We start from the raw sequence: 26,112 nt of genomic DNA on the forward strand, positions 1-26,112 counted from the left end.
GCATCTCTGCCCATCTAAAAATATCTCTATATGACGTCAGGAAAAAAACTCCAACAGAATGTTTTTGCAGCACTGGAAAATGGAAAATTGTGTTTTGTTCTCTTATGTGGTCAGAGTTGATTTTAAAGGTTTTATGCTAGGAAGAATCAGAAACCACTCTGATTACATAGCATTTAGTACTGCATACCCTAGGTTGAACAACTTTGATTAGAATTTGAACTCAGTCAGTTGCTTATACTAGGAGGAAGTCTTCTATTGCCTCTTGAACATATTACAATAATTTCAATAGGTTCAAATTCTGATTTCGTGGTACATTCTGTAAGTCAAATTTACCCAAACATAACCAAAATAGCTGTGTTTATTACCGAGTTTTACCATAACAGACACCAAAAAATAGGTAGGTCCTGCTCTGGAACATGAATCAAAACAGTTGTCCACCTCTCTCACATTACTATTTTCCAGCCACTACTGACCCCATCTTAAAAGTCACAAACTGCATCATGTTAAACTGCAAATGCTCAGTAAACAGCAAATACCACACCAGTCCCCATGTGCTTAGTTCTTCTCCAGGACTATGCAACACGTAGTGCTCTTTCATTTAATACATATATAGAGAGCAATATTTATAATGTATCCCAATGGAAATGTTTGTTGTACCTCATGGAGTCATAATAGGTAAGTATTTGTGAATTTGTGTTTAATAAACATTTAGTTCTGTTTTTCAGTGCCTTTCAAGCTTCAAGAAGGAGAGGTTCGCATAATTTCCTTAGAACAATGCCAGTCATATTTTGACATGAAAATCATCACCAGCAGGATGCTGTGTGCTGGCTATGAATCTGGCACCGTGGACTCTTGCATGGTAGGCTTCTCTGTAAGGAGAAACAGAAAGTTTCAACAAACAAAGTTGCTTTTAGAAATCAATGTACTGTGATGGTAATTAGGTGTAGCATACATTCTAGGAATGTATGTAGCATTCTATTCTAGGAATGACAACTGTCTATTTACATACTTTAACCCAACTTTTATTATTACTATTATTGTTAGTATTGGTGTAAGCAACTTAAATTCATGATAGTGAAATGTTGCTTGAAGACTTTAGGGTTTACCTGTATTAGTTAAATTTTTAATTTGTATGATCCTTTTGCAGGTAATTTTTTTGTATAAATGTAATGGGCAATGAATACTGGTAATGCTATGTGTGGCTACACAGTTCACCAGAGCAGCTGGTTTTTACAGCTGAGTTATTTGCTAAAGGCAAATGACTGTACGAACTGTGAGACAGCTTTAACCATGAGTGCTAGCCATGTGTATAACACACTTTTAAACTTTCCTGTTGCAGGGTGACAGTGGAGGACCGCTTGTGTGCGAGCATACTGCAGGGCGCTGGACTTTGTTTGGTTTAACATCTTGGGGCTCTGTCTGCTTTTCCAAGGTTTTGGGACCTGGAGTTTACAGCAACGTGTCACATTTTATTGAGTGGATTGAAAGACAAATATACATCCACACCTTTCTGCTAAACTAACTCCAGATGGTAAGAATTGTGCTGATGGACAAAAGAAAAATGGAATCAGGTCTTCAACACTGAAGGTTTTGCAGTCCAGTAACTCTGTGAAAAGGAGTTTCAAGCTCTATCTAGTCTTGGTGTGGAGCTATGGAATATGCAGTGTATGTTACTGGTCAGTCCTCTGCTCCTGAATATAGTTTGTGGTAGAATTAATAATCCTTTTGACTTTTCTTTTAACTGTGTTGTGGTGCTATTCTAAACACTGCAAAAAGCTTAAAAGAAAAGAATCAACCACTTTCTGCCTTTCAGCTATTAAAACTAAGTAGTAGCACAGATTAGAAAAACTTTTTAAAATAGCCTATTTTAATACTATTCAATTAGTAGCACATGCATTTTCACTCACTTCTTGTGATGGGGAAGGAACTTTGTGCATTCATATGGCACCGCAGGACACACCTTCACAAGCACTGCCCACGGGGCCATACCACATGTTGGAGGGTGTGGAAGAGATTGATGGGTTTGTACATCCATGTGGCACAGGACACATCAAAGCACACGTGCAGGTCTCAAAGCTGTGTAGCCATAAGCTCCTGGCATGCCTGAGCTAATGCATTTTATCCCTCTGGGTGGTTAATTTGCATGGGCATCACCCTGTACTGTGCCGATTCCACAGCTTCTGTTCCCAGAGCCAGCTTGGGCATCTCTTTGGGGTGATGGAGGAACCAGTAGGCCAACAGACCCATAACTATCAGTGGAGGCACTAGAGACCAAAACTTCAGACTCTTAAGACAGCCTCTAGCAGTTAATCTTCTGAAGCTTCCAATGTCCTAAAGTGTCCAGGAAACAGCCACGTCTCAGCAGCACTACACTGATCAGTGCATTTATCCAACCTGTGCCCCACTGGCTTTCCTCCCCACTTTGTATCATGTGTTCAGCATACAAAGCATGCACTGACCATCTTCAGCCCTCTAAAAACATAAGAGCATTGGCAATACCACTGCAATGGTTTCCCCTCCTAGAGTCAGATAGTTTGGACATGTTGTGAGAGATGGAAAATGCAGATTTAAAATGCAAAAGATGCAGTGTGGGCACTGTCCCAAATATTGGGGAATTGGTTAATTTTTATAGGTATCTTCTTGTACCTTGTACTTAAAGTTTAATTTTGACTAGCAAGGTAAAATACTTGGGAAGAAGAAGAAAGCAGAAAGAAATTGAGTGATAGAAGGATTGGGATTCCAGCTTCTGTTCAAATGAGTATTAGAAATATGAGAAGCAAAGTACAACATGGGTGGAAGCCAGATGTGCTCTATACAGTAGTAAGACACTAATACTCCAAGAGAATCTGGTTGGAAAAGATTATAATGGAATTTAAAAAATGGAATTAAAATGGAATTAAAAGATTATAATGGAATATAACCTTTTTATGGTGTTAGAGGGAAGTGCGTCCTGTCAAGTGCGGTAGATAATGTCCTGCACAGCTATCAGCTCTTAGGAGGCCAGAATAGGACGAGTCAGAAATCTGAGGATTACAGGATAAATTCCACTGGGAAACAGTGCATTTAAAATTTGTATTTTCAATGCTGTGCCTAGTCCCCTGTGAATCCAGCCTAAGGCACAGAATAACCCTCTCTGCTACCTCTGGCATGGCCCCATGACAGCATGGCATGGCCTTGCCAATAGCATGACTGCCACATGTGGAAACATGCATTGAAACACCTAACACATGGCCATTTCAGGTACTATTCATCATGTTGCAACTCATCTGCATAGATCTCTTGCTTTCATGAAGGTTTATCTCTTCTCTCCTTATCTTCTCCTTAAACATTGCTAACATTAGAACATTAGTCACAGTAGACTGCACTGTAGACACAGGTATTAATAAATACTCAGTATTTATGTTACAGATTCTGAACCTATTTAAGTGATTATTGTATCACTGTTCATGCTCAGAAAGAAAACAGTCTGAGGCTTTGCTAGGTTTGATTGTTGGGGGATTTTTAAACTTTTAATATATTAAGGATATAACATTTAAATACTGTTCTTCCCCCAGCTATAAATGAGACAAAGCAGCTGTGACCATGTTTACCTAGTGCAAGTACACTACAGCTGAGGCAGGTTATTAAAGCCCTTGCCTCAAGGATATGCAGGCTGGAGCTCTCAGTCTTCACTTCAGCTTTCCTCTGAGGCAGGGATTTATCTCTGTGGCTGTAGGGCAGAAAAGCTCTGAGTCCCAGAGCTGGTTATCAGAGTTCCCTGAGCAGGAGGTGGCCTAGTGGGTGTTAGAGCCAGCTGGCTGGTGTCAGACAGGTTCTGGCCAGGTCTGTTTCCAAAGAGGTCCTGTTGCACAATGAACAACCCAGCCTGGCTCCACCAGATACGATGGTTAGCAGCTTTGAACTTTGTAAAGCACCAGAGTACATAAAATCATTCATGTAGATATTAGCATTACCAAATGATAACATGTCAACTACACATTTTAATTACTATAGGATTTGGCCTACCAACAGATTCCAAGCAGTCCCTCCCAGGAAATGAGGGAGAGTCCTGCTTAAACATAAGGTCCAGCCCCATCCTATATGGGATCAGTCAGAAGAAATTCCAGGCTGAACCCCATCCCAAATGGCTTTAGGAGGGAGCACTTGGGTCTCATCCTTTCCTGTGACTGTGTCTGACACAACATTCCATGTAAAGAGGAAATTTGTAATTTTATAAAAGTATTTTTATACTGTTTTTTAAATGTGTGCACAAGAAATAGGCAAACATGCTCCCCTTTCCACTGTATCAAGCCTTTTCCTGTGTGCTGACATAATGGCTATGATCACAATTATGATGTTTGTCTCACAGGTGTAGCCTCATTGCAAGGTAACATTTGTTGGTTTGGCTTCTACCACAACTGTATCTCCAAATGGAAGCAATGCCACTCAGTCAATGGGTTTCTTTCTAGTTGTTCTAATAAAAATTTACAATCATTTTCCAAATAACTTCTCTGTTGAAAATGTGTTCTAATTTTTAGAGAGACTGAATGATATTATGGAGGCATTAAGTTAGAACTTTAGCAATAATAACCTAAAAATAGCCTTCAAAAGGCATTCTGAATCCTTAGCTGACTTTTTAGCAGCCCTGTTAGCACTGCAATACTTGTGGAGATTCTAGCACTACTACCACTGTACAACTTTTAGTTTCTTCTGTGTCTATGCTTCCAGTACAGAATATTACCATGAATACTGCTGCCAGCAACTACTCTGGACTTAGAAATCTGAAAAACTAAAGCTGCAATCAAATCTGTAATCTGAACACGTCTTGTTCTATAATTTTGCTCTGGAATGCAATTAGTTTTAAATAACAAATCTCGTTTTAACTTATACACAGAATTTCAACAACAGGTACACATGCTGAAATCAAAATAATAAGCAGACAGAAGCTTAAAATTAGGACAGTTAAAATTTACCTTTCCTGCAATAAGGAAGCCAGGTCTGTGAGGGCAAGAGTCACATAACCAGAATAAAACAGGAACAAATAACACAAAACTCACTCTGAAATTCAGATATGGGAACGCTGCAAAGAAAGTCACATTCGGAAGTTGCCCATTAGCCTTGGCCAAGAGCCAGGGCTGGTGGGAGCAGTGGGTTCTCTACATTAGCTGGTCCTCAGCCTTGTGCTGTGGCCAGTGGGGCTGTGGAAAAAACAGCCTGGGCTAAACATCAGCTCAAACTGTACCCCAGGTACAGACCAAAGCTCACTGTGCTGCCAAAACACTCAGCGAAGTCTGTGGCTGACTGCCACCTGCAAATGCTTAGTACACGTGTGGTTGCTGGGAAAGAAAAAAATTTAAAACATGTATTTTCTTCTGTAAATCAAATACTGCACATCAAAATCAGAGTTGAGGCTGTTCTAGATGTAGCTACAAAGTTTGGGGCAGTTGAAGCTGGTTAGTTTGGTTTGTTTTAAAATTAAACAAGTGTAAACGCTGTGCTGCCTTTCATGACATGTGGAAGGCACCTGTGAGATTCTCTTAAAAAGCTTATTTTTCAAAATGGAAAAGTTAGATCATGCTGTGCCTAAGTGCAGGAGTGCAGAAGCAAGCAGGTGATTGTGTGCTGTTTTCACTCCTAAAAAGAATAATAAAGGGAACATTGAACTGTTGAGATGCACAGGGAGCACAATTTTTTTCCACCCTTCATTTGGCACTTCTTCAGTTATGGCCAATTAATATTTTGAAGCTTGTATTAAAGACTCACTACCCTCATCTCCCCTTCAGTAAAAGACACCAAGTAATCACACCGAATGACCTCAGGTATCTCTTCTGTTTGTCCAACACAAAAAAAAAACCCACCCCAAAAAACCCAACCCCAAAACCACCATACCAAAAAAACTAATCAAGCAAAAAAAAAAGAATCAACCCCCAAAGCAAGTTTTAGGTAACTTAGATTATGACCCAGATTGCTTGTTGAAATCGTCTAATAAAACACAGCCTGTAGAGCACAGTTTTAAGCAATATGGAGTACCAATATGCAACACACAAATGTTGCTTTCTACCACTTCAAGTGCTACAAAAGCCCTTATAATCTCAGCAGAGAGGAACAGTGTCCTGAAAGCCTCACTGCACTAAGTTGTGAGTAATGGAGTGACAAGGCTTGTAAAGAGTCATGTAATAGCAATTCAAATGTCCCAGAGGTACCATTCAGCTGGTCTCAGGTCTAACAGGTGACTCTCACTCACGTTTCTTCATGTAGTTATTTTGATGCCATGGCTTAGTCAGAAGGTTTTGGAGGATCTTACTCTGAATACTTAGTAATGTAATTTTTTTGTATGAAAAAATTGCAAACTCTTGACACTAAATGATCATCTACCTGTCAAATGTACTGGTAGGTTCAGCTTCTGCAGCAGAGGCAACAAGAGGGCAGGTCACAGGGTGGTGTTGTTCCCAAACCTTTTCACAGTGATAGGAGGGGGCAGAGCTGAGGCCTGTACTCTCTCAGGTCACTGGAAGTGCCAGGGCTCCCCCATGAAAGTCCAATATACCTCAGTTGAAGAGTTAGAGACTTGTAAAATATGGACCAATCTTCTCTCAGTGGCCACAAGTGCAGAGCGGCCGTGGATTTAAATTGCAGAAGAAATATTCAGGTCAGATAATGAAAACAAAAACAATATTTGACTTTGAGGGCAGGAAAGCATTGTTTCTCTGGAGCTCTTTACAGCAGGGTAACATCTACTAGGAAGGACAAGGGTGGAGCAGAGTAGATTATTTACTTCATCCCAGTAACTCTCTTCCTGGATGATCCTGCCCTGGTACCAGCTTGTTTCCTTGCAGCTCCCATTTCTTGTCGAGAAACCTGAATATGCCCATGGCAAGGTGCCCCGTCACAGCAAGAAGGATGTTACACACAAACATCTGAAAAAGTAACTCAAACCAACATGATCTCTTGGAATTTGAATGTCTGCCATCACTTCAAAGGTCTCCACTAACTTTATGTTAGAACATACCAAAAACATTTTGTCATATGTTGGACCGAATTTTTAAAAAAATAAAAAAAATTCAAAAGTGGCTGTCATCACTTTCTCCTTCCACTACTTTTCTTCTACAGGCTAAACAAAAAGTATATTTTCTCTTTTTCTCCTCACTAACACTAGGGATAGAGTCAGCCCTAATTACAATCTACCTTTTGAACACAGAACTGTTTTAAACATTTGGTAACATGTGGTGATCGGCATTAGAATGAACTCAGCATGCCCTCAATATCTGCCCTGTGTAGCAGCAGCTGTCCAGACCTCACAGCATTTGTTTAAATTCTTTCAGAGATCTTAAAAGATGTGGGATATGTAATGTTGATCATTGATGTGGAAAGCTCATGGTTCAATTAAAAAGCAGAAACATGGTGCCTAAAAATAAACACACAAATCTTGGCAATTTGAAAGCAGAAACTTTTAGAAAGTAACAGAACCAAAAAATGGGCTCAGCACTAATAATTCATTAGCAGCTACAGTTTGAGGAAACTGTTTATTTCAACAGGTGCTAGTGAATACAAACAGATTGCCTAAGCTCCTCTTTCAATTGTCCATGTAACTTTTTGGTAAGTAAAAAGGAGGCAGTATTTTAGAGAGTCTGGAATCTAGAAGTTGCCACATGCACCTCAGCCACTTTTTGTGCAGTGTGTAAGCAGTGGGAAACTGGCAGAGAACAGGACTCATCTATCCTGGGAGACAGATGCAGTGCACTATGCCTTCTTTTGAGCAGCCTTTAGAGACACTTAAGCTGATTACTATAAAAGCCTGGAGGAATGCAGAAACACCTGAGAGTGAAGAAGAGTGATGTTATCAGCTAGAAGCTGCTATTTGTAAGGGAAGACCTGAAGACAGACTGGAGCTCCTCACTGCTGCTGGCAGACAATTTTGCAGTACAGGCATGAGGTAGTTTAGAGAGAAGACAGCCAGCCAACATCTGAATTGGGTGAGGTGGAAAAGAATTCCATTTGGTGGCAGTAACATGAAATCAATCACACATAGATTCAAAATGGAGTGATACAGCAGGAGGATGAACTGTCATGGAAAACAAAAGGCTGCAATGAGGACTTGCTCTTTATGTGAAGAGGAAGGTGAGGGAAACATGTTACATGAGTCTTGGGTTTCTCTCTTATGTTTAAAATGGTGTTTGTCCATCAATGAGAAGGCCCCTGCAATAGCCTGGTGAACAAACTGGACCACAGTGGTTATATAAATTACTGTCTACACACACTAGAGTATGTAATTAAAAGTCTTGAAACAAGCCAACTGGTAACACCAAATCCCAGCCATGTTGCTTAGTTCATACTTCAGCAAGTGGTGAATCCCAGGGCATGCTATGGTTCTAGGGCAGCAGTGCAAGGGAGCAGGCTGACTTATCTGAACTGGATTCTGCAAATCCACATTCATGCAATGTCCTACCCATAACACCACAAGGTGTAATGCAATGTTGCATACATGAAATAAGCAGTATGCAAAGTCTACTGTGTGAAGAAATATAAAAAATAATCCAGACATTTAGACCTTGAACATCTTAATAAATTATGAAAAAGTCTTATAAACAAAAAAAAGCTTTTAAGAAAATCTATCTTCTATTATCTATTTAAGAATATCTATCATCTATCCTGGCTGAAGAAAATAAAACCACAGCATGGCATAAATCAGCAGTTATTACTCCTGTGTTTAACCAGCTAGCATCCCAACTTCGTATAATGAGTAAAGCATCTTCTTCACACAAAACAGACTCGAAACTGCTTTGTGTGCTAGAGATACAGCACTGCTGCCCTTTTCAGAAGCACACACACAGACTTTGGCACATGAACTATTACCACCAAATGTAAACGTATTAGTTTCCTTTGATAAATTCAGTCTTTACAGAGTTCAAGCCACTTGTACTCCCAGACTCATCCTGAATGTCTGGTAAGAAGGAGGTGTTCTTTACTAAGCCATCTCTTGAACAGGTCTGAAAAGGTGTTTTAGATGCTGGCAAAACACTGTCAGTGGTTTCTTCCTCCAATACAGCACCTGCAGCTGAGCTGGAAGGCACAGAAGTAGGTTGGAGCTCCACTCTATCATTCACATTGCACTCATCTTTCCATCTCTTAATTGCTTTCCTCTGCTCCTCGGGGGACAGTCTGACAAGGTACTTGGCTCTCAACACCGGAGATGGAAACAATGTTCCTTGGAGAACTCTTATCAAATATCTACAAAATAAACACAGTTCCAAATAAGCTGTTTAAAAGAAAACCCAAAGTGTTTCCAATGACTAAAGGAAACCAAACACCATTCAAGTAACCCTGATGCCTACTTCCTGGACTGGAACTAGATGATCTTTAAGGTCTTTTCCAACCCAGGCTATAATTTTGTGATATTAGAACTGACTTAAGTGGCAACTTAGGTTGGATTTAATAACAGATTTTTGCAGTGAATTTTCAGTCAACAGGGCATCCAACGTCTGTCCCTCTCTCAGAGAACTTCTTTAAACCTCCAGTGAAAGCCCCATCCTCACTCCCTCATGCTGGAAGCTGCAGAGGACCCTCTGGCTTCACAATGCCCCTGAGTGGGAGCTTTTCAGGACCATACAAAGGATTGCATCAGAAACAAACATGAAAAAAACCATACGTGTGACAGCAGTAGTCCCATAATAGGCACTTCTGCTTCAAATCACTGAAGTAGAAAAGCTGAAATTAGCCACAACAGCTATAAATCTTCTGAGGTATTGACACAGGGGGAGTGCATATGACTTAAGGAATTTCTAAATAGTTTGCCTTTAATTCACCATGAAAACTACTACTTCATCTTCAAAATTGAACAGCCACACATCAGAAGTAGTCACCCAGCTGAAACCTTTATCCTACCTTGGCTCTCTACAGCCCTTCCAAAAGCCTTTATCTATTAATTTATCAAGTAGGGGAGATTAACTAGCTGTGAAAGAAAAGGTTCTACTGTCACCACCTGAACCAAGCTGAGAGCAGGGACAGAAAGGGAAGAGGTGTTTCTTGCACCTCATGGTTTGTCATTCTGCTGAAGTGTGAACCAAAGCCATCAGTCAGATCTGATCAGTCATGATCCCCAGCGAGTGCAGTAGAACTCTTGATGATATGCTTAAGACACAAATCAGACATGTTCAAACAGCACTGAATACTGGTGGCCACTGGAGGCATCTACAGGCATGGCTCTGCCAGCTTTCCTGCTGACAGACTGCTGGTAATTTAGGCAGCCTGTACTACAGCACTTGATCCAGAAAGTATGCTCAGATTGTGTCTAATGATATAAAATTACATCAGCTGAGCAGGAAGCATCAACTATTCTCCTCAACTCTTCTCAGTATCTGTGCAATTCAATTTCAAGTCTCATTCTTTCTGAAATTATGTAAGAGGGAAAGAAAGAGACATGACACAGAAGAATGAATAATCAGCACTGGAGGCACTTCGCTAATAGGCTACAGACTTGAGTTCATATTCAGCCAGTGAAATGAAGATAGCTGTGGCTACTAAGGAAAGCTAAACAGAGGGTTTGATGAAGTCTCTTTCACTGTTTTTCACATGGTTTGTTTTGCTCTGTTGGCTTGCTCAGGCTCCCTGTTCAGCATACTGGAGTCTTCCACCTCCATCCAATACTACTGCCGTTCAATGGTGAATTAATTATTGAACTTCAGTGAGACAAAAAAATATCAGGGCCCCTTGTGAATCTAGTCAGCATGTTTCCACCCCACAAAGAAGCCTGTACATGCATTCTTCATTCTAAATACTCTTCTACATATTCATGCCATAAATTTCAAACAGAAAATAATTTCACAGACTAAGCACAGTATTTCTTTGTCTATATAGTACATGCCCAACTTTGGTCACTAATTTAACTGATTTGTATATAAATTATGAACTCTGTGATTACAAAAATTCCTGTTTCTTTACCCTCCAAATACAATATTTAATATTATATAAATCACAAAATAAAATTTTTTATTACTGAAATTTACTTGGAGAACTAAACAGTACTAAAAAGTTGTACTCACATAGCTTGGTCTAGTAGAATCATGGCATTTTCATTTTTATTGGGGGATGCTAGGGGGGAAAGACCTCTACCATAACATCACTGGCTCACAGAAAACTAATTTTGGTAACATCAGCAATCTGCAATTATAAAACTGAAACTCACCTGGGTAGCAGAGCAATGCAGGTAGTCAGGAGGCAAACTAAGTAAAATACTGGGTCTGTCATGTGCTTTCCCATGATCCAGTAAAAATCTGATCGTGGGTTGTGGGTTTTGGAGGTTGCTCCAACAGCCAGAGAGAACACAAAGTAAAACAGGATGCTGCCAACTATAACTACTGCATGTATCCACGTCTGCAATTCAGAAAAGGAAAGAAGTAAGAGTTAAGCTGTAAAACAGAAAGACTATTACATCTGTATTTGCATGAACATGCACACTTTTCCTTCAAGGGCAGCTGTTGAATGTAACAGAGGATACATCTGTTCAGATAATACTCCTAATTTCATACAATACAGTCCAGAAAGAATGGAGCCTTCTTTCTACAGTATATAGGTGTTCCAGACATTTAATTTTTAAAATTCTCATAAATTCATAGCTTTTCATTCTCTTGTGAAAGACACCTGCCTCAGGTTGCCGCCTCATCCACTGGCAGCACAGAAAGCTTCCTCAAAAACTGGAGGTGAGATCTTCACATGACACCACCCATATATATCTTGCTTGAAACGTTGGTTACCTTTCTACACTGGAGTTTTCTGTAATTTTACACCTAAATGGCTATAAAGCTACTAGGAAAACAACATTGTCATTGGTCTGACAGCTTGCCAACATTAAAAAAAAGCCAAACAAAACACATTTAAGTTCTCCCATCAGAGTGTGAATACACATGCTATACGTATGTTCTCAGTAAAGACATTGCAATTATGGCTGTTATACTCCCAAAAGAACAGTGAAAAGACTGAACCACAATTTGACATTTCATCCATTACAAAACAACCCTAGAAAAAACCTTTAAAAAGTCAAAGAAAAAAACAAAACCCATTAATAAGTTTCCTTCTACTGGATCCATTATTGCATTGTCTTTAAAATTAAGCCAAAACCCCAAGTATTACCCTTGCAAGAGCTCTAAATTTATCCAAGCTAAGGCAGATGCTTTAAAAACTGAAAAAATGTTTCTTAACATATTGGTTTTCCAGTTCTGGCATCAAAATACACCTCTGAGTTGTTTATCCTGGCCACAGAGGGATCATCAATTTCAAGCATTCAAAGTCAGCAATTTACACTTTGTCTTTGAGATGCAAACTCTGAGAACTAAGGAGGTTTCAGCAGATCACTGGTGGATTTTAGCATTTGCAAAACGGAACCAATATCCCTCAATTCACCCTACCTTAAAAAGAAGCAGGATCATTTCACTATTTACAAATAATTCAGAGGCCAAGTTTAGTTAATTTTAGTCATATTTCCATTCGTTCCAATGACAGATGAGTTAGGAGAGTTAATGGTCACATTAATATATTATTGACCCTTTTATACTTATTCTGTTTTGTATATGAAGACCTTTGCTCCCTTTAATTTTACTGAAAGCTGTATGCATATGCTCTGTAAGGAAACAAAGTACTTACCACAGACTTGCACTCAATGAGAAGGTGAAACAGCATTATGAAGAGTGCTGATGTGTTTATGGGGTTTCCAAAAGAAAAAATGTCTATGTCTGAACCACAGTAAGTCTGTAAAGGAAGACAGTGGTCAGCATCAAATATGCTTTATGTATAGTCCTAATACAAACTGGCATGAATAATTTCAACACCATACATATTTTGCACACACACAGTTCAGTTCTGTTCCAATTGTGATCTTAGTATACATTCATATGCAAGGAAGAAAAAATCAAATACTTTGCTATATTCTCTAATTTGCTTAGGTTTTAAGTAAGTCAAAATGTATAAATGCATTTTGTAGCCAGCACTTACAAAGTAAGGCACAAAAAAGCAAACGAGACTTTGGTAAAAAGCATCCAGCAAGGTTATCCAGAAAGCTGAAGGCAAGTAAGCCTGTAAGAGAAAAACATAATGGCATTGAAACAAATTGAAAAAATTGCAGCATTCTTAACTAACATTAATTTGGATCTGGGGAAAGATTATCTGCAGAAGTAGTTGCAATTAGTTTCCAAGTGAAAAAGGCATCTTTTGTGTTATAGTTACTAGAAAAAAGATTTCCCTCCATACATATAGCTAACTGTTAGTATTTAAATCAGTAGCCATCTCTGAGAACTGTGATCTTGCAGCTCTTCCTATCAGAATGGGTGCACCAGAGCCTCAGCTAACTGAGTCCTAAGGCGGGGAGGGGGCTGATGGACAGGGAAGTACCCTGCAGCTCACCATCACTGAATACCACGTCCCACCTTCTTCTTTCTCCATCCCCTTTTGTTATGTGTGCTGTTTGACTCCTCTGTGTGGATGGGACTCCTCTGTGAGCCAATTTAACTCATGAGATGTGAGAAATCAACTCACTTTTCTGCTGGAATAACACACTGCTCTTCTGGTGAGTTAAATCAGCTCCCAAAAGGACCTGAAGAGACAACTGAGCTTGCAGAAGGAAAACAGTTTAAATATATGGATGAAGAGGGAACAGGAAGAACAGAAGGGAGAAGGGAGTAAGACCTCCTACCTCAGTAGCAGCAAGCTGCTATGACAGATCAACCACCAAGGAAATAATAGTTGCCTATGCTCTGGCTCAGCTATATCATTCCTACAGGCACTAAAGTGAGACACTGAGGTGAGAAACCCAGTAGTGGAGAGATGGGTTTTTCCAAAGAGCCATTCAGCATTTTCAAGAACTGAACTGCTGTCTGGAGGTGATGTGGGAAACTTATTTGCCTTTCAAGAAAGTGCTTTAAACTACTGAAGATGAATCCCATTTACTGTTCCATTATTTTTTATAGTTTACAAAAAGGTGTACACTTGTGATGTCATGGTGTAATATTGTGATATTGCATCTCATTGAATCTTTTAAAGCACTTCTCTTTCTTCTATACTGTATTTAATTCCAAGCAAATATTTCCATGTGCTTCCATGCAAGAAAGGAAATGGTAACAACTCCAACCACAGAGCAAGGAATGATGGAATGGACAAAAGACAAAAACACTAACAGAAGATAAGGGAATAAAAATGGAAAGAAAAAATACATTATGTAATGCAGTAATTCTGATCATGTTGCTTCATCTCAGCTCAGATCACTGTATTGTACATATCCTGAGGATCAAAACAAATCATGAGGCCTTGCAACATTTACTTAACCAAAATTCTCAGACTGACAAGGCACAGACCTGCTCAGGCCAATCTACAGAGGTTTGGATTAGTACCAAAAGAGTACTTTGTTTTTCAAAAATACTGTAAACCAAGCAACATAAAGTATTTAAGGGTTTATAAAAAGAAATGTAGAAGTCCACAAACAAGCAAAACAAATTGTCCATTCACTGTATAACCTTCTTTCCCTTCTAGACTGGACCTAAACTTTTTCCAGGTTATAACAACTGAGACAACACTAGAAAACAACATGTTGTATCTCTTTTTTTTCTGTAGTATTTGTTAGAACAGAATAAAATATTTCAGTTGGAAGGGATTATCTAGTTCAACTGCCCAACCCCTTAGGTCTGACCAAAAGTTCAAGCATGTTATTAAGGGCATTGTCTAAATGCCTCCTTAACACTGACAGACTTGGGACATTGACCACACCTCTAAGGAGTGTGCTCCAATGTACCACCATCCTCTTGGTAAAAAAATGTCTTCTGATGATATTGTAGGATCTGATTATAAAGAAAATGTTGAGCTTTAGTTGACTCATATAGTCAATGTTTCCTCTCTCTGGACTATTAGCACCTATTTTGTCTCAGGCTCAGTATGTCACTGTCTTCAATTGTTATAATAAAGATATTATATTAATTATTAAATTTTTAGAAATATAAATTTAAAATTATGCTAAAATTCATGCCAAGTAAAGCAGAAATCAGGAAAACTCTCACTGATTTATGTAATTTTGATTTAGAACCTACTTCCCCCCTCCCTTTGGTTTTCTGTGCTAAGTGTTTGGATTGAATTTACTGATAGTATGATGTATAGTGTTTTCAGGTGGGAAGGCAAATTTCAGAACACACCTGTAAGGTGAAAAGTATCCTGACTACAGAATGATTATATTTGAGGATTATTTGAAAACCCTTATATGACAAAGCAAAGATATAGAGTATACAGACTGCCCTTATCTTGCTCAAACAAATTGCAGTTTGAGGAAATATGTTGACAGCTGACACAATGAATGAAATAAACGTGTTGGTAACAACATTTGTCTAATATATAACTTTACCTGAAGTCCTTAAATTCTTTTATCATCCAGATGTCTGATAAGATTTGGTCCATGACTAAAAAGAGCTTAAAAAATCTTTTGGAAATCAGGTTTTTGTTTGTGCACATATTGCATAGGCCTAGACACTTCCTAATAGAGAAAACAATTTAAAACAATGTTTGAGATGAAACATAAAAGAAAGACAGAAATGGTTCAAATGCTGACCATTTGAATTTGCTTCAGGCTAAGCACTCTGCAACCTACCACAGATTTCTGGCTCGTTGTGTAAAGCTGTGGGAGTTCCATGAGTATCTCTGCAGATACATCTTTGTCCAAGACACCATAAATGATGGGTGGCACCGATGTAAAAAGGAGATTGAAGAGAATCAAGACCCAGTAGTCAGTCATTGATGTGCCTGAAAACCCGCAGAAAAATTGGTACCAAAACAGGAGGTTCACATAGGTCTGAAAAGCCAAAGATGACATGATGAAATTTTTGCCATTTAAAAATGCTTTAAAAACAAGAGAAAAACCAGTAGGTCTGAGGTCTGGTTAAAGTAATCTGTGAAAACATTTCAAAATCAGACATGACTTGCTGAAAGTCATGCTGCCATCATATTAGTAATGCCTTCACCCACTGTTTAATCAAATCAAACAATGGCTTTGATTGGGAAATCTAGTTCAAGAAATAAGAGCCTCTGCTCTCTGCAGGCAAATGGGAAACAATTGTCTGACACATGCTTTTTGAAACCATTCACAATAGAAAGAGAAAAAAGAAAAGAAAGCCTTACTAAACCTTTCAGTGCTCAAAAAATATATAAATTCTGATTTCCCTGGAATGGGACAGCTACATACCACATTCTTGTAGAAGAAGTAAAGCACCATGTTGGTAAGTCTGGTATAACACCAGTGACCATGGACAAGCAGCAGCTTCCTGAGGTGTCTAAACTGAGAGATTGCAAAGTCACTTGCCATCACAGCCTGCAATACACATAAAGAAAAGGATATGCTATAACCAAACTGTTAAAGCTTCAAATACTGCCAACCAAGCAACTTACTCACGTAGGAAATCTTATTTTATAAATTTTTATACATGGTGCTTTGCCAGTTTGTCCTCACTCAGATATCCCCTTCCATACAAGACTTTACAACTAACACACAGAGATCAGTCCAACATAGCATAGGCAGGAATATGGCTGTCATAATTATTAACACACAATAAATCACTGCACAGAAATCACTGACACTGACACTCGGGCTGCTCATTTCCCTGCACAACGTGAGTAATATGGAGCTCACTGACAGGCAGCAAATTGTTGCTTGGAGCTTGACCTGCAGCATTCAGCTTCTGATTGCTCCTGGTGGAATGCTGAGAACTGGGTGTGAGGCTCAGGCTGTAAAGTCTTGCCCATATAAGGGAACAGATTGTGGAGCTATTTGGTCTCCAGAGTACACTCTGAATTGATTTAAAATGGAACCTGACATCATTTGCAGCTGTCTTTGGATACACTACCTGCATGCCTTCCTGGCCAGATATTCCCACACCAGTGTCAGCCACCTGGATCATACTGACATCATTGGCACCATCACCTACAGAGAAGAGTGGAAAAATCAAAACTAGCTTTGATGGCTATCACATTGCTATGGAGGTGGCAGGCAAAGACAAATACCAAACACCAGAGAGTTCAGAGAAATACATTTTTACGGCCAACACTGAAAAATACTAAGGAAAACAGTATTAGTAAGTGGAAAGCCCAACCGAACTGAGCTATGTTCTCCAAACAGATAATAACTGTTCCCTTTGTCAGAATTTAGCTGTCAATGCTGCATCAGAAAATATGGGTGCTTTAAATCACAGCCAGTCATCTCTCCTCTGCCTCCTTATTTTGGGGGGTTGTGACAGAAAGAAAAATGCTCTTACTTGCTGCTTTGCATGTTCTGATGCTGTTCTGACTGCTTTATACTGATGTAAGTTTATGGACTAAATTTGCTACTTCAGAAGACAAACATCATCTTATGTCAAAGACAACTACAATTCAAAGGGTTATCTTGCTAATAAAATAAATTTTCTGACAGACATTAACAAAATACATGAGAAGAAATTGGCTTCTATTTCTTTTCAGAGAAAGGAGGATAACCACAAGACTCACCTACAGCTAATGTCATTGCCTTTAGCTTACTTCGCACCAGTTTGACCAGGACACTCTTCTGCAGTGGTGTGGCTTGGCAACAGACTACAGCCCGACATTTTTCTGTGAGTTCCAAGAAAATATTCTGTAGACTGTCATGAAGCACATGCTCTAAAGTCCTTCCATCAATAACCAGGCCCGCATTGAACTCTCGAGCTTGGGCAGAGGGACTTGCAGAGACATTTCCAAGTTTCTCACTATTTTTTTCTTTGACAGAAGCATTCTTCTGAATGCCTTCTAAAATTTTGCTCATTACCAAAGCACAGGCATCCTAATTAAAGACAAGAGAAAGGCATCTTATGAAATACTATTTGTACTCTGGGGAAAAGGTAAAATGCTGTCCTTGTATGGTATTTATCTCAAAAGGCTCAGATATGAGGCTGAATACCCCTTTAAAATCACAAAGGATGAAGACTGCTGTTAATAAAAGTGTCTGTGATAAACTCTGCTTAAGCAGATTTGCTTGAGTATTGCATTAAGAGAAGAGAGAAAAACCTATGCAAACCACAAAACCTTCACAGACTAGCAGGAAAAGCAACCATTAAGAATTCTGTAATATAAATACAGCTTTGATAAAACATTTTCTCTCTGTGTTTCTTTTGTCTGGCATGCAAAGCCAAAAGTGCACTTCATATCACAGTACAGGTGAGCTGCCATGAATTACTGAATAACTTATGGAATGTTTTACCTTATCAGAATCAATATAAGATGCTCAAAAAGTTCATGGTATCAATATATGTAAAGCACATGCAACATAGAAGAAAACAAATCTTCTGAAGTCTACAACAGCATCAAATTTTTATTTCTAAGATCAGTTAGAGGGAGGAAGAGCACTTCTGCAAACTCCAAGCTTTCCTCAAACACAACTGGACTAAAAATCCTTTCTTTTTCCACTTTATTTTCCCCACAGTTACTTGTTGCCACAAAATCTTTTATGGCATGTACAAATAGTATTTCTTAGGATACATATAAGCAGAGAAAAAAAGAAAAAAGAACAATCCCCTAAAACTGAGGCCATGTCAACTCCTTATCTTATCACTGAGAGAAATAAAGACGTTTATTCAATTAAAATAATAAATCATAATGTAGGGACTGTATATAAAGAAGCAGATGTTACATAAATAGAAAGGATTTAATATTTTACCCACAAGGAAGAACAGTACAGAAAAGCAAATGTTCTTTGGTTTCCCAAGCAAACATTTGCTTTTCTGTACTGTCCTGTGGAATAGCCTTACTGAATTTTTCAGCAGAGAAGAAAATTTACTTCCCTACTCACCCTACTCTGTGATTTAAGAGTGAAGATTCTGTCCTCTGGTTCCAGCAGTTTACAAGCATAGGCAATGTTGACAGCTGTCTCCCTCTTGTCACCTGTCAACATCCATATTTTTATTCCAGCTTTCCGTAATGCCTGTATTGTATCTGGAACACCCTCCTGCAGCCGATCTTCAATGCCAGTGGCACCTTGATTTAGACAAGAAGAAAAATTAGTGCTGCTGTATTTCCAAAAGCAGCTTGACTTCTCTCTGTTGGCTTTAGTGGCAAAGGGTACCTATATATCCTTAAAAAAGAATCAGTTTGCAGCACTGCTCTGACTTCTCTCCAGAAACTGAAGCCAGTATTCCCAGAATTCCTTTATTATCAAGGTTTATTTCATTTTCACTAAACAGATATCACACAAAATGAGGGAAAGAGCACTCTTTACACCACAGGATCTGTCTCTTCAGCTTCTAGCATGAGCTGCCTTTACCACCACAGCCAGATTTATGCACTTTGTTTTCCAAATGTTATTTGCTGAGTAGTTCTCTAAAATTATTATCCCAGACTGTCTGCAGTTTACCTTTCACACACCTACAGAAAACATTCTTTGTTTCATTTCTGCACAGCTAAATTACCTTCAGAGGAATGGCTCCTGCAGAAGCATGCCTGACTTTTTTTCTGCATGTTATTACAGGAGAACACAGCACAAGTACACCAGCTGTGCCATGAGTGCAACACTGATAGAAAATACATGCAGATGTGGGGTATCTCTGAATCTTTGCACAGGCAGGCCTGTGACTTGTTACTATCATTTCATGTGTTTGTTATAATGACATTTAAAAACTCTAGTGAAGACAGAAAAATACCCAATAATAACAATAAAAAACCACAAAAAACCAGCAGATTTTTACAACCAACAGGAGAGCATCGTCTGTCTTCAGTGTGCTTTACTAGTACAAACTTAGCAGTGAGATTTATGAAAATTCAGGAGTGATGATAAATTCTAAATCTTTAGAAAACTATGTGTTACACAGATTGAGATTAGCACAGCTCTCAAGCACAAGCAAATTCCAAGTATGAACATCACAGGCATTTTCTTAGGAGTTACAGTATTTTCTACCTACCAAGCAAAGTTAGTTTGGTCTCAAGCCTCATGGCAGATTCAAGGAGCAGGTCCTCCCTATTGTCAATGCTGGTTTCTGCTAAAAAACGATGATTTAACCACTCTGCATATTCTGCATCACTCATCACCTACACAGGGAGGGAAAACATATGGCATGTAGCTATACTGGGTTTTCAACAGTGCATCAAGTGTTCTTGTAGTTAATTTTGCTGTCCACATACAGAACCTACAAGTGCAGCCCCTGACAGCACATTGCTTACATGCTCCAGGATGTCCATCGATTTAGTACAATGTTCAGAGAGTTACATTACTGCACCAGGTTACTCATTAGCACCCTGCAGGCTCCTGGGGCTGCCTGACAGATGCTAAGATGTTTGGCATCCTAAACTGATGACAATGGGCAATTAACAGATGACAGGAATTGATCTGGGTTTTCTTACAAATTCCTCCTAAAAAAACATCAGGATAAACAAAATGTGTCACTAGAAGAATCTGTTCAGAAGACATGATATTTGCTCCACTGGTGATACCACTGAGGCTGGTCACAGACTGCAAGCATTCTTTGAAATACATATTAATAGAAATACCTTCTTAGCAATACACAGAGTGCGCAGTCCTCTTCTGGCATAGTCATCCAAATGCTGCTGAGTTCTCTCTTTAATCTTCTCTTCAATTTCAGGATTATTAGTTTGTACTATCACACAAAAAGAAGAGAAAACAAATTAAACATTATGTTTAGGCTAAATTTAGTGGAAAATTTTGAAGGCCTAAATGCATTCTTAAAGTAGCAAAATATTAAAACTTATCATTAAAGAATGATAAGGGCTAGCAAAGAATTACAAGTTCTATAGATACCTTCAGATGCAGTTCTCAGCAAATCCATCATGACTGAGTCTGCACCTTTTGTGTACACTATCACTTTGTTGGAGACTGGATGCCGAACCACCACTGACATCCTTTTCCTTAGTGAATCAAAAGGCAGGATATGCAGAAGCTGAAATGTTAAAGACCCCAGACCTGCAAAGTCCACAGTTACTTGATCTGGAGTCCTAGACTGCAAAACACATTTATAAGCCCTAGCAGCATGAACCAAGGCAGCTTCATCTGGACTCTCAGCTTCATAACATAGTTTTGGTATGGGAGATAATTCAGTAGATGACACAGCATGGCTGGGTTCACCACCAGCAGCTACATTCACTAGATGTAGTTCTCCAGGCACTTGAGAATCTTCTGGGCTGTCAGTATTCTGAGGTTCAGAAACCTTTTGTGCAGCTCCATCCAAAGAAGATGAAGCCAGTTTCATCCTAAAAATAGAAAGTTTTCTCACAAAACTATTAGGGCTTTCTGATGATGACTCCTTTACACTTGGAAGTGGGGAAGAACTTAGTCTCCGGACTGAAAACCTCTGGAACATTTGCCTGATCTCCTCAAGTGATTTAATAGGCATCCTACTCAGCGAAGAGAGTCTCATCTGGAACAGAACAGTTAGAGAAATTATTTATGTTAAATTCTTCCTATTTTATTTTATTAAGGAAGAATACCTTACAAAGTAGGTATGTTCCATAATGAAAGTCGTATTTTAAAATTTACAAACCTAGGTTTGACTGCTTGTATTAAAGATCAACAGCTCAAGTAAACGTGAAACCATATGAGTACAGTAAACAGCTTCCATTAGCTGTCAGAGTACTCTGAAAATTGGATGTGTTTCAAGTTGCTCCTCCCAATCAAACTACTAGTGACCTGGAGATGATCTACCCTGCTGGCAAGTTATTCAGACATACTACTCTCGAAAAACCAAGACTCTCACCTGTATATTTTTCTGCATGCCATTTAAGGAATAGATAACTATTGACTATGAACTCATCTGCCTTGTCCACACATGGACCTCTAGGCTGCCTACTACACTTTCTGGAAATGCTTGGAAGCACATTAAAATACATTACAGACTTATTTATATATAGGAGATACTTCATACCCCACAGGATATGTTTTGTGAATATCTCCAGCTACGGTTGTAGGTTTACTACCTAGACGGACACCAAAATCTAGTTCTGTACATGTCACTAATTTATTTTTTTCCAAAAACAAAGCAAATGAATGTAAATAACCAGGTAATGAGGGAAAGAAATCAAAGATGAACTTGGGAATTATCCTGCAACACAGTCAAAACTAGCAAAAAAGGGGTTATGAAAATCCCACACTGAAAAAAACAAATCGAAATTTGAAAAAAAAACCAGTACTATTTTTTTTTTAAAGTTAGGTTGTGCTCACTGAAAACAACAAATGGTCACTCTAAACTACTAAACCAGGGCAGCCTAGCAATGCACTGTTAATTTGTGGTGAGACAACTTTATACCATACTGCAAAACAATCTTTCTTCTGAGTAATATAGAACTTCATCTTCCATACTTTTGCTGAATCTCTATTTGAATAGTCAGGGAACAGGTAAGAGCATTCTCAGATGAATATTCTGTGGATCTTCAGCGATTATTCTCATTTTTCAGCCAACAATAACCTATTTGTGAAGGTAACCTAAGTGTCAACGTATTCTTACAGGAAGTTATACCCATATCTAAAAAAACCATAACTAGAATATGGAAAAAATTACAACTGCAATTTAATCTCCAAATTTGTCTTGTAAAAGTTACAAATTGTCTCAGGAACAAAAAGACTGAAGCCAATTTATCAGCATTATTTTATTCATTAACTCGTTGCATTCCATGGTTTTATAGTAATTCCCTTCTTTCTAATAGAACAAACCAGCAGATGTGAAAAGGACAATTTTTTAAATGCCAGTTAATTGTATTTTTCTTTTTGTAATTGAACCTAAAGGAAATCAGTTACTTGTAAATATAGCCAAATAGCCAAAAGCAAATCCTTCTTACCTTCTGACGTGGCTGATTGGGGCCTGAAACTACAACAGTATTACAGATTGCCAGAGCAAGAAAGAAGTCAGTGATATACATTGTCTCCAAAGATAACTTGCTGCTAGCTTCTTCTGATGGTTGATAAGAAATTTGACTGAACTTCTCCAGCAGCTGTTTGTCTGGTACAACATCTGTTTCCTATTATGAAATGAACAAAACTGTCCATCAGGTTAGAAACTTAGTCTCTGGAGAATAAATCAGTTACAGATGATTGACGTGTAGAAGCTCATACAACTTCCCTGAGTTGGGACACACAACTCATACAACTTCTGCTGAGTTGGTTATACCAGGAAACAGGAACACTTTCACTGCCTTGTGCTAGTCCATTGAAAAAAGCAAACTTCCTGCCCAAAGAGGTAAACACTAAAGGCTTAGTTCACAGCCTCAGACACCTCAACTGAGATTAAGTATGATGAATGGCATTTAGACACCTTCAGGTACAGGAGCAGAGTGTTTTCCTCACAAAACCTCAAATAAGTATTGGCCATATAGATATTTTCGATTAAAAACAAAAGAAAATGCAAGAAACCTCTTAAAATAAAATTACAAATTGTTATTAAGTTGGTAATTTCACTTGAAGTGATCATGGATGCAGAGCAGCAAGAGTCAAAGTATACACCTTCATGAACCAACACGTATCTGCAATGTCAGTTGTAAACAGCATGCAGCCAAGCCATCATGAGACCTCCGATTTTGGTGGAAGAAAGAAAGGATTTCTTAAATGACAACCAATCTGATCAAATGGGAGTAAAAAGAGATACGCTCATGAGTTAATTCAGAAATTTAGCATCAAACCCAACAGTTTCTACTTACAATGGGACTGCTGAAAGCCATGTGTCCTGAGTGGGGAATATCACCTGCTTCATGTTGCCTTTTGAATACAGAGTAACTACCAGACAACTGATTCAAAGACTTTCTGTTCAAAGGTTCACACACAGCTCTGTCGTTGTGCCCCTGACATTTTGATGTAGGGGCTGAAGAGCCACACTGACAATCAGCTGAATCCTCATCCTCTGAATCCATCTCTTGATAGGCTTCCAACCTCTTTGCTAAGGAAAGGGGAAAAAAAATTATTGTCCCATGAGCAAAAAGAAACATGTTCAAAATACCACCTAAAGTAAGGAATTAGTTATATAGTTAAGAATAATCCACCGTTTATGAAAAATTAAACCTGTAACAAGCCACCAGACTGTCTTCCCATTTGAGCACATTCTACTGGATTGAATCCAGAAGACAGAAGAATAATGATAAGAGTTATACGTAACATGAGTGACATGGATACAGTAAAATAAACTGGAGTTACACAGCCTCCAGAAGGGGACATTGATGGGAATCAAATGTGTGTTCAAGTGAAGGAAAATTGCACAAAGATAGGAAACAGCCTGTTTTATGTGCACACTCTGGCTGTCAGAAGACACAATGGCTCCATGTTGTGGCAAGATGGACTCAGGCCAGGTATTAACAAAAACTTGTCAGAGACGATGAGACATATTAGAATGTAATGCCTGAGAAAGCAGTGAATAGGACTTTACTGGAGGTCTTGAAGACATAAAACAAAGAATTTAATGAAGAATAATAGAAACAATTCTGCTTTAGGCCAGAAAAATGGGACCAGACTTCCTGATGAGTTTTCTAGCCATTATGTTATGATGGATAACATGTATGTCAGGGGTTCGATAAATACAGCTGCTAGCAGGAACTAATTTAAAATGTGTTTATTGTCTCAATATTAGACACCTCCTTACAAAAAAGATACACATTTCATTGAAAAGCAAGTTTCAATAATCAAACTTTGTCTGGGCATGTGTAACACCTTTGTGCCAGAGGTGCAAATGCAATTCTGCTCCTCCCCACAGATCAATGGTGTAAAGAACCTCTGTAGCAAATAGAAACACTCTTATGCTATGATGTGCTTGATTAAAAACATATCCAAGTGTTTGCACTGGAGTTCTGTGAGTGTTTGACCACATACCAGAAGTTGAAATCTCTGGAAAGCACTGGAACTATGTACAACATTCAGCTTTCAAGTTTTACCTCTTGCTGTGAAAACAGCATTCCATCAGCATACGTTAGCACTTCAGTGCCTAAAATCCAGACAACATGGAAAAACTGTGCTGAGAGCTGTGTGTTGCCTATTTATTTCATTAAAGTCTGCATACAAACAATGCATCCTAGCAAAAAACCAACATAAGCATACATTGCAGACATATCCAGTAATACCACTAATATTTCTTTATTTCAGGTGGTCCCAACTGTACAGGAAAGAAATGAAAAGCAAGATATCATTCTGTTTTATGCAAACAGAAAACCTATGCACTGGTCAGTCCCCAGATCTGTAGCTCTAAATGAGATGGAAATAGGTTTATTATGTCATTTGAGAGTCCTGTATTTTCTACTGTCTTTCTGCAACACAAGTGAAAGAATCCTGTCCCCCATCCTGCTGTTCTGATGAGTCCAAGGAAACAGAGGGACCAGATCTTATACGTTCCCTGGCAGGCCATCTTCCTGATATCAACATAAAACTAGTAACATAGCTCTTTTAAAAAACAGTAAGTGGGAACATATCAGACCATGGCTCTCCACAACCACCACATACAAAATCCCACATGAGGCATTGATACTTTTTCCCAGGAAGCAGCACCAATGACTTAGTATGTGTTTGTAGAGGAAGGTTTGGGCAACACATGCCCATTCTGCACTGCTTCCAGGCTGTTGAAAAGCTGCATGCTTTGTCTGAAGTAACATGTGGCATCTCTTACAACACCACACTGCTGTACTGCCATGGTCCAAGATGCACACGTCACTTTAGACAGAACATTGCCTGGGGACATCCCTATGGAGGATTATACTGAAACACAGGCATCCCTTTACCCTGGGAAATACAGATATAAATACAGAAATATATGATCAGATTAGGCAGCTTCTATGTAAAAAACTGCACTGAGTTGCACAGCAACTCTTAACATATGTAGCAGGAGCCTTGCAAACAGCAGCTCTATGCATCTAAACAAATATAAACCAGTGCTAAAAAACAGGACCTTCAATGTTTTTCAAACATTTTCAGGGCTCATATAATTTCTAATTTGTTAGGAAGAAATACATGTTTGCTCTCCAAGAAAAAGACAGGGGAAAGGAGGAAGTAATCATGTACATTATTATTACACTAATAATTTTGGAAGATAACCTTGTGTGAACTAGTAGCAGAAGCATGTGGAGGCATACTTTCCCTGGCACAGAGACCTGAATCAGCCACAGCTGCATCACTCACACTACTCTTTGGTTTCT

At 38.8% G+C, this 26,112-nt stretch overlaps 2 protein-coding genes across 2 annotated transcripts in view; one reads left to right on the forward strand and one right to left on the reverse strand.

Annotated features, from left to right (window-relative positions):
• Positions 1–4,479, forward strand: part of CORIN (corin, serine peptidase) — a 112,183-nt gene extending 107,704 nt beyond the window's left edge. The window contains exons 21-22 of the mRNA XM_056489663.1: positions 726–859; positions 1,340–4,479. Of these exons, the coding sequence (XP_056345638.1) occupies positions 726–859; positions 1,340–1,522 (317 nt within the window). The 3' untranslated portion in view covers positions 1,523–4,479. The remainder of the gene's footprint in view (positions 1–725; positions 860–1,339) is intronic.
• A 3,006-nt stretch (positions 4,480–7,485) lies between these two features.
• The window catches only part of ATP10D (ATPase phospholipid transporting 10D (putative)), a 37,393-nt gene continuing 18,766 nt past the window's right edge, over positions 7,486–26,112 (reverse strand). Inside the window, exons 10-23 of the mRNA XM_056490513.1 lie at positions 23,641–23,876; positions 22,786–22,965; positions 20,756–21,371; positions 20,488–20,594; positions 19,902–20,028; positions 18,797–18,981; positions 17,482–17,791; positions 16,845–16,921; positions 16,187–16,312; positions 15,596–15,796; positions 12,964–13,044; positions 12,616–12,720; positions 11,162–11,349; positions 7,486–9,207 (exon numbers count right to left, since the gene is read on the reverse strand). Of these exons, the coding sequence (XP_056346488.1) occupies positions 8,850–9,207; positions 11,162–11,349; positions 12,616–12,720; positions 12,964–13,044; positions 15,596–15,796; positions 16,187–16,312; positions 16,845–16,921; positions 17,482–17,791; positions 18,797–18,981; positions 19,902–20,028; positions 20,488–20,594; positions 20,756–21,371; positions 22,786–22,965; positions 23,641–23,876 (2,897 nt within the window). The 3' untranslated portion in view covers positions 7,486–8,849. The remainder of the gene's footprint in view (positions 9,208–11,161; positions 11,350–12,615; positions 12,721–12,963; positions 13,045–15,595; positions 15,797–16,186; positions 16,313–16,844; positions 16,922–17,481; positions 17,792–18,796; positions 18,982–19,901; positions 20,029–20,487; positions 20,595–20,755; positions 21,372–22,785; positions 22,966–23,640; positions 23,877–26,112) is intronic.

The sequence above is a fragment of the Oenanthe melanoleuca genome, chromosome 4, assembly GCF_029582105.1.
Source record: "Oenanthe melanoleuca isolate GR-GAL-2019-014 chromosome 4, OMel1.0, whole genome shotgun sequence".
NCBI lineage: Eukaryota > Metazoa > Chordata > Aves > Passeriformes > Muscicapidae > Oenanthe > Oenanthe melanoleuca.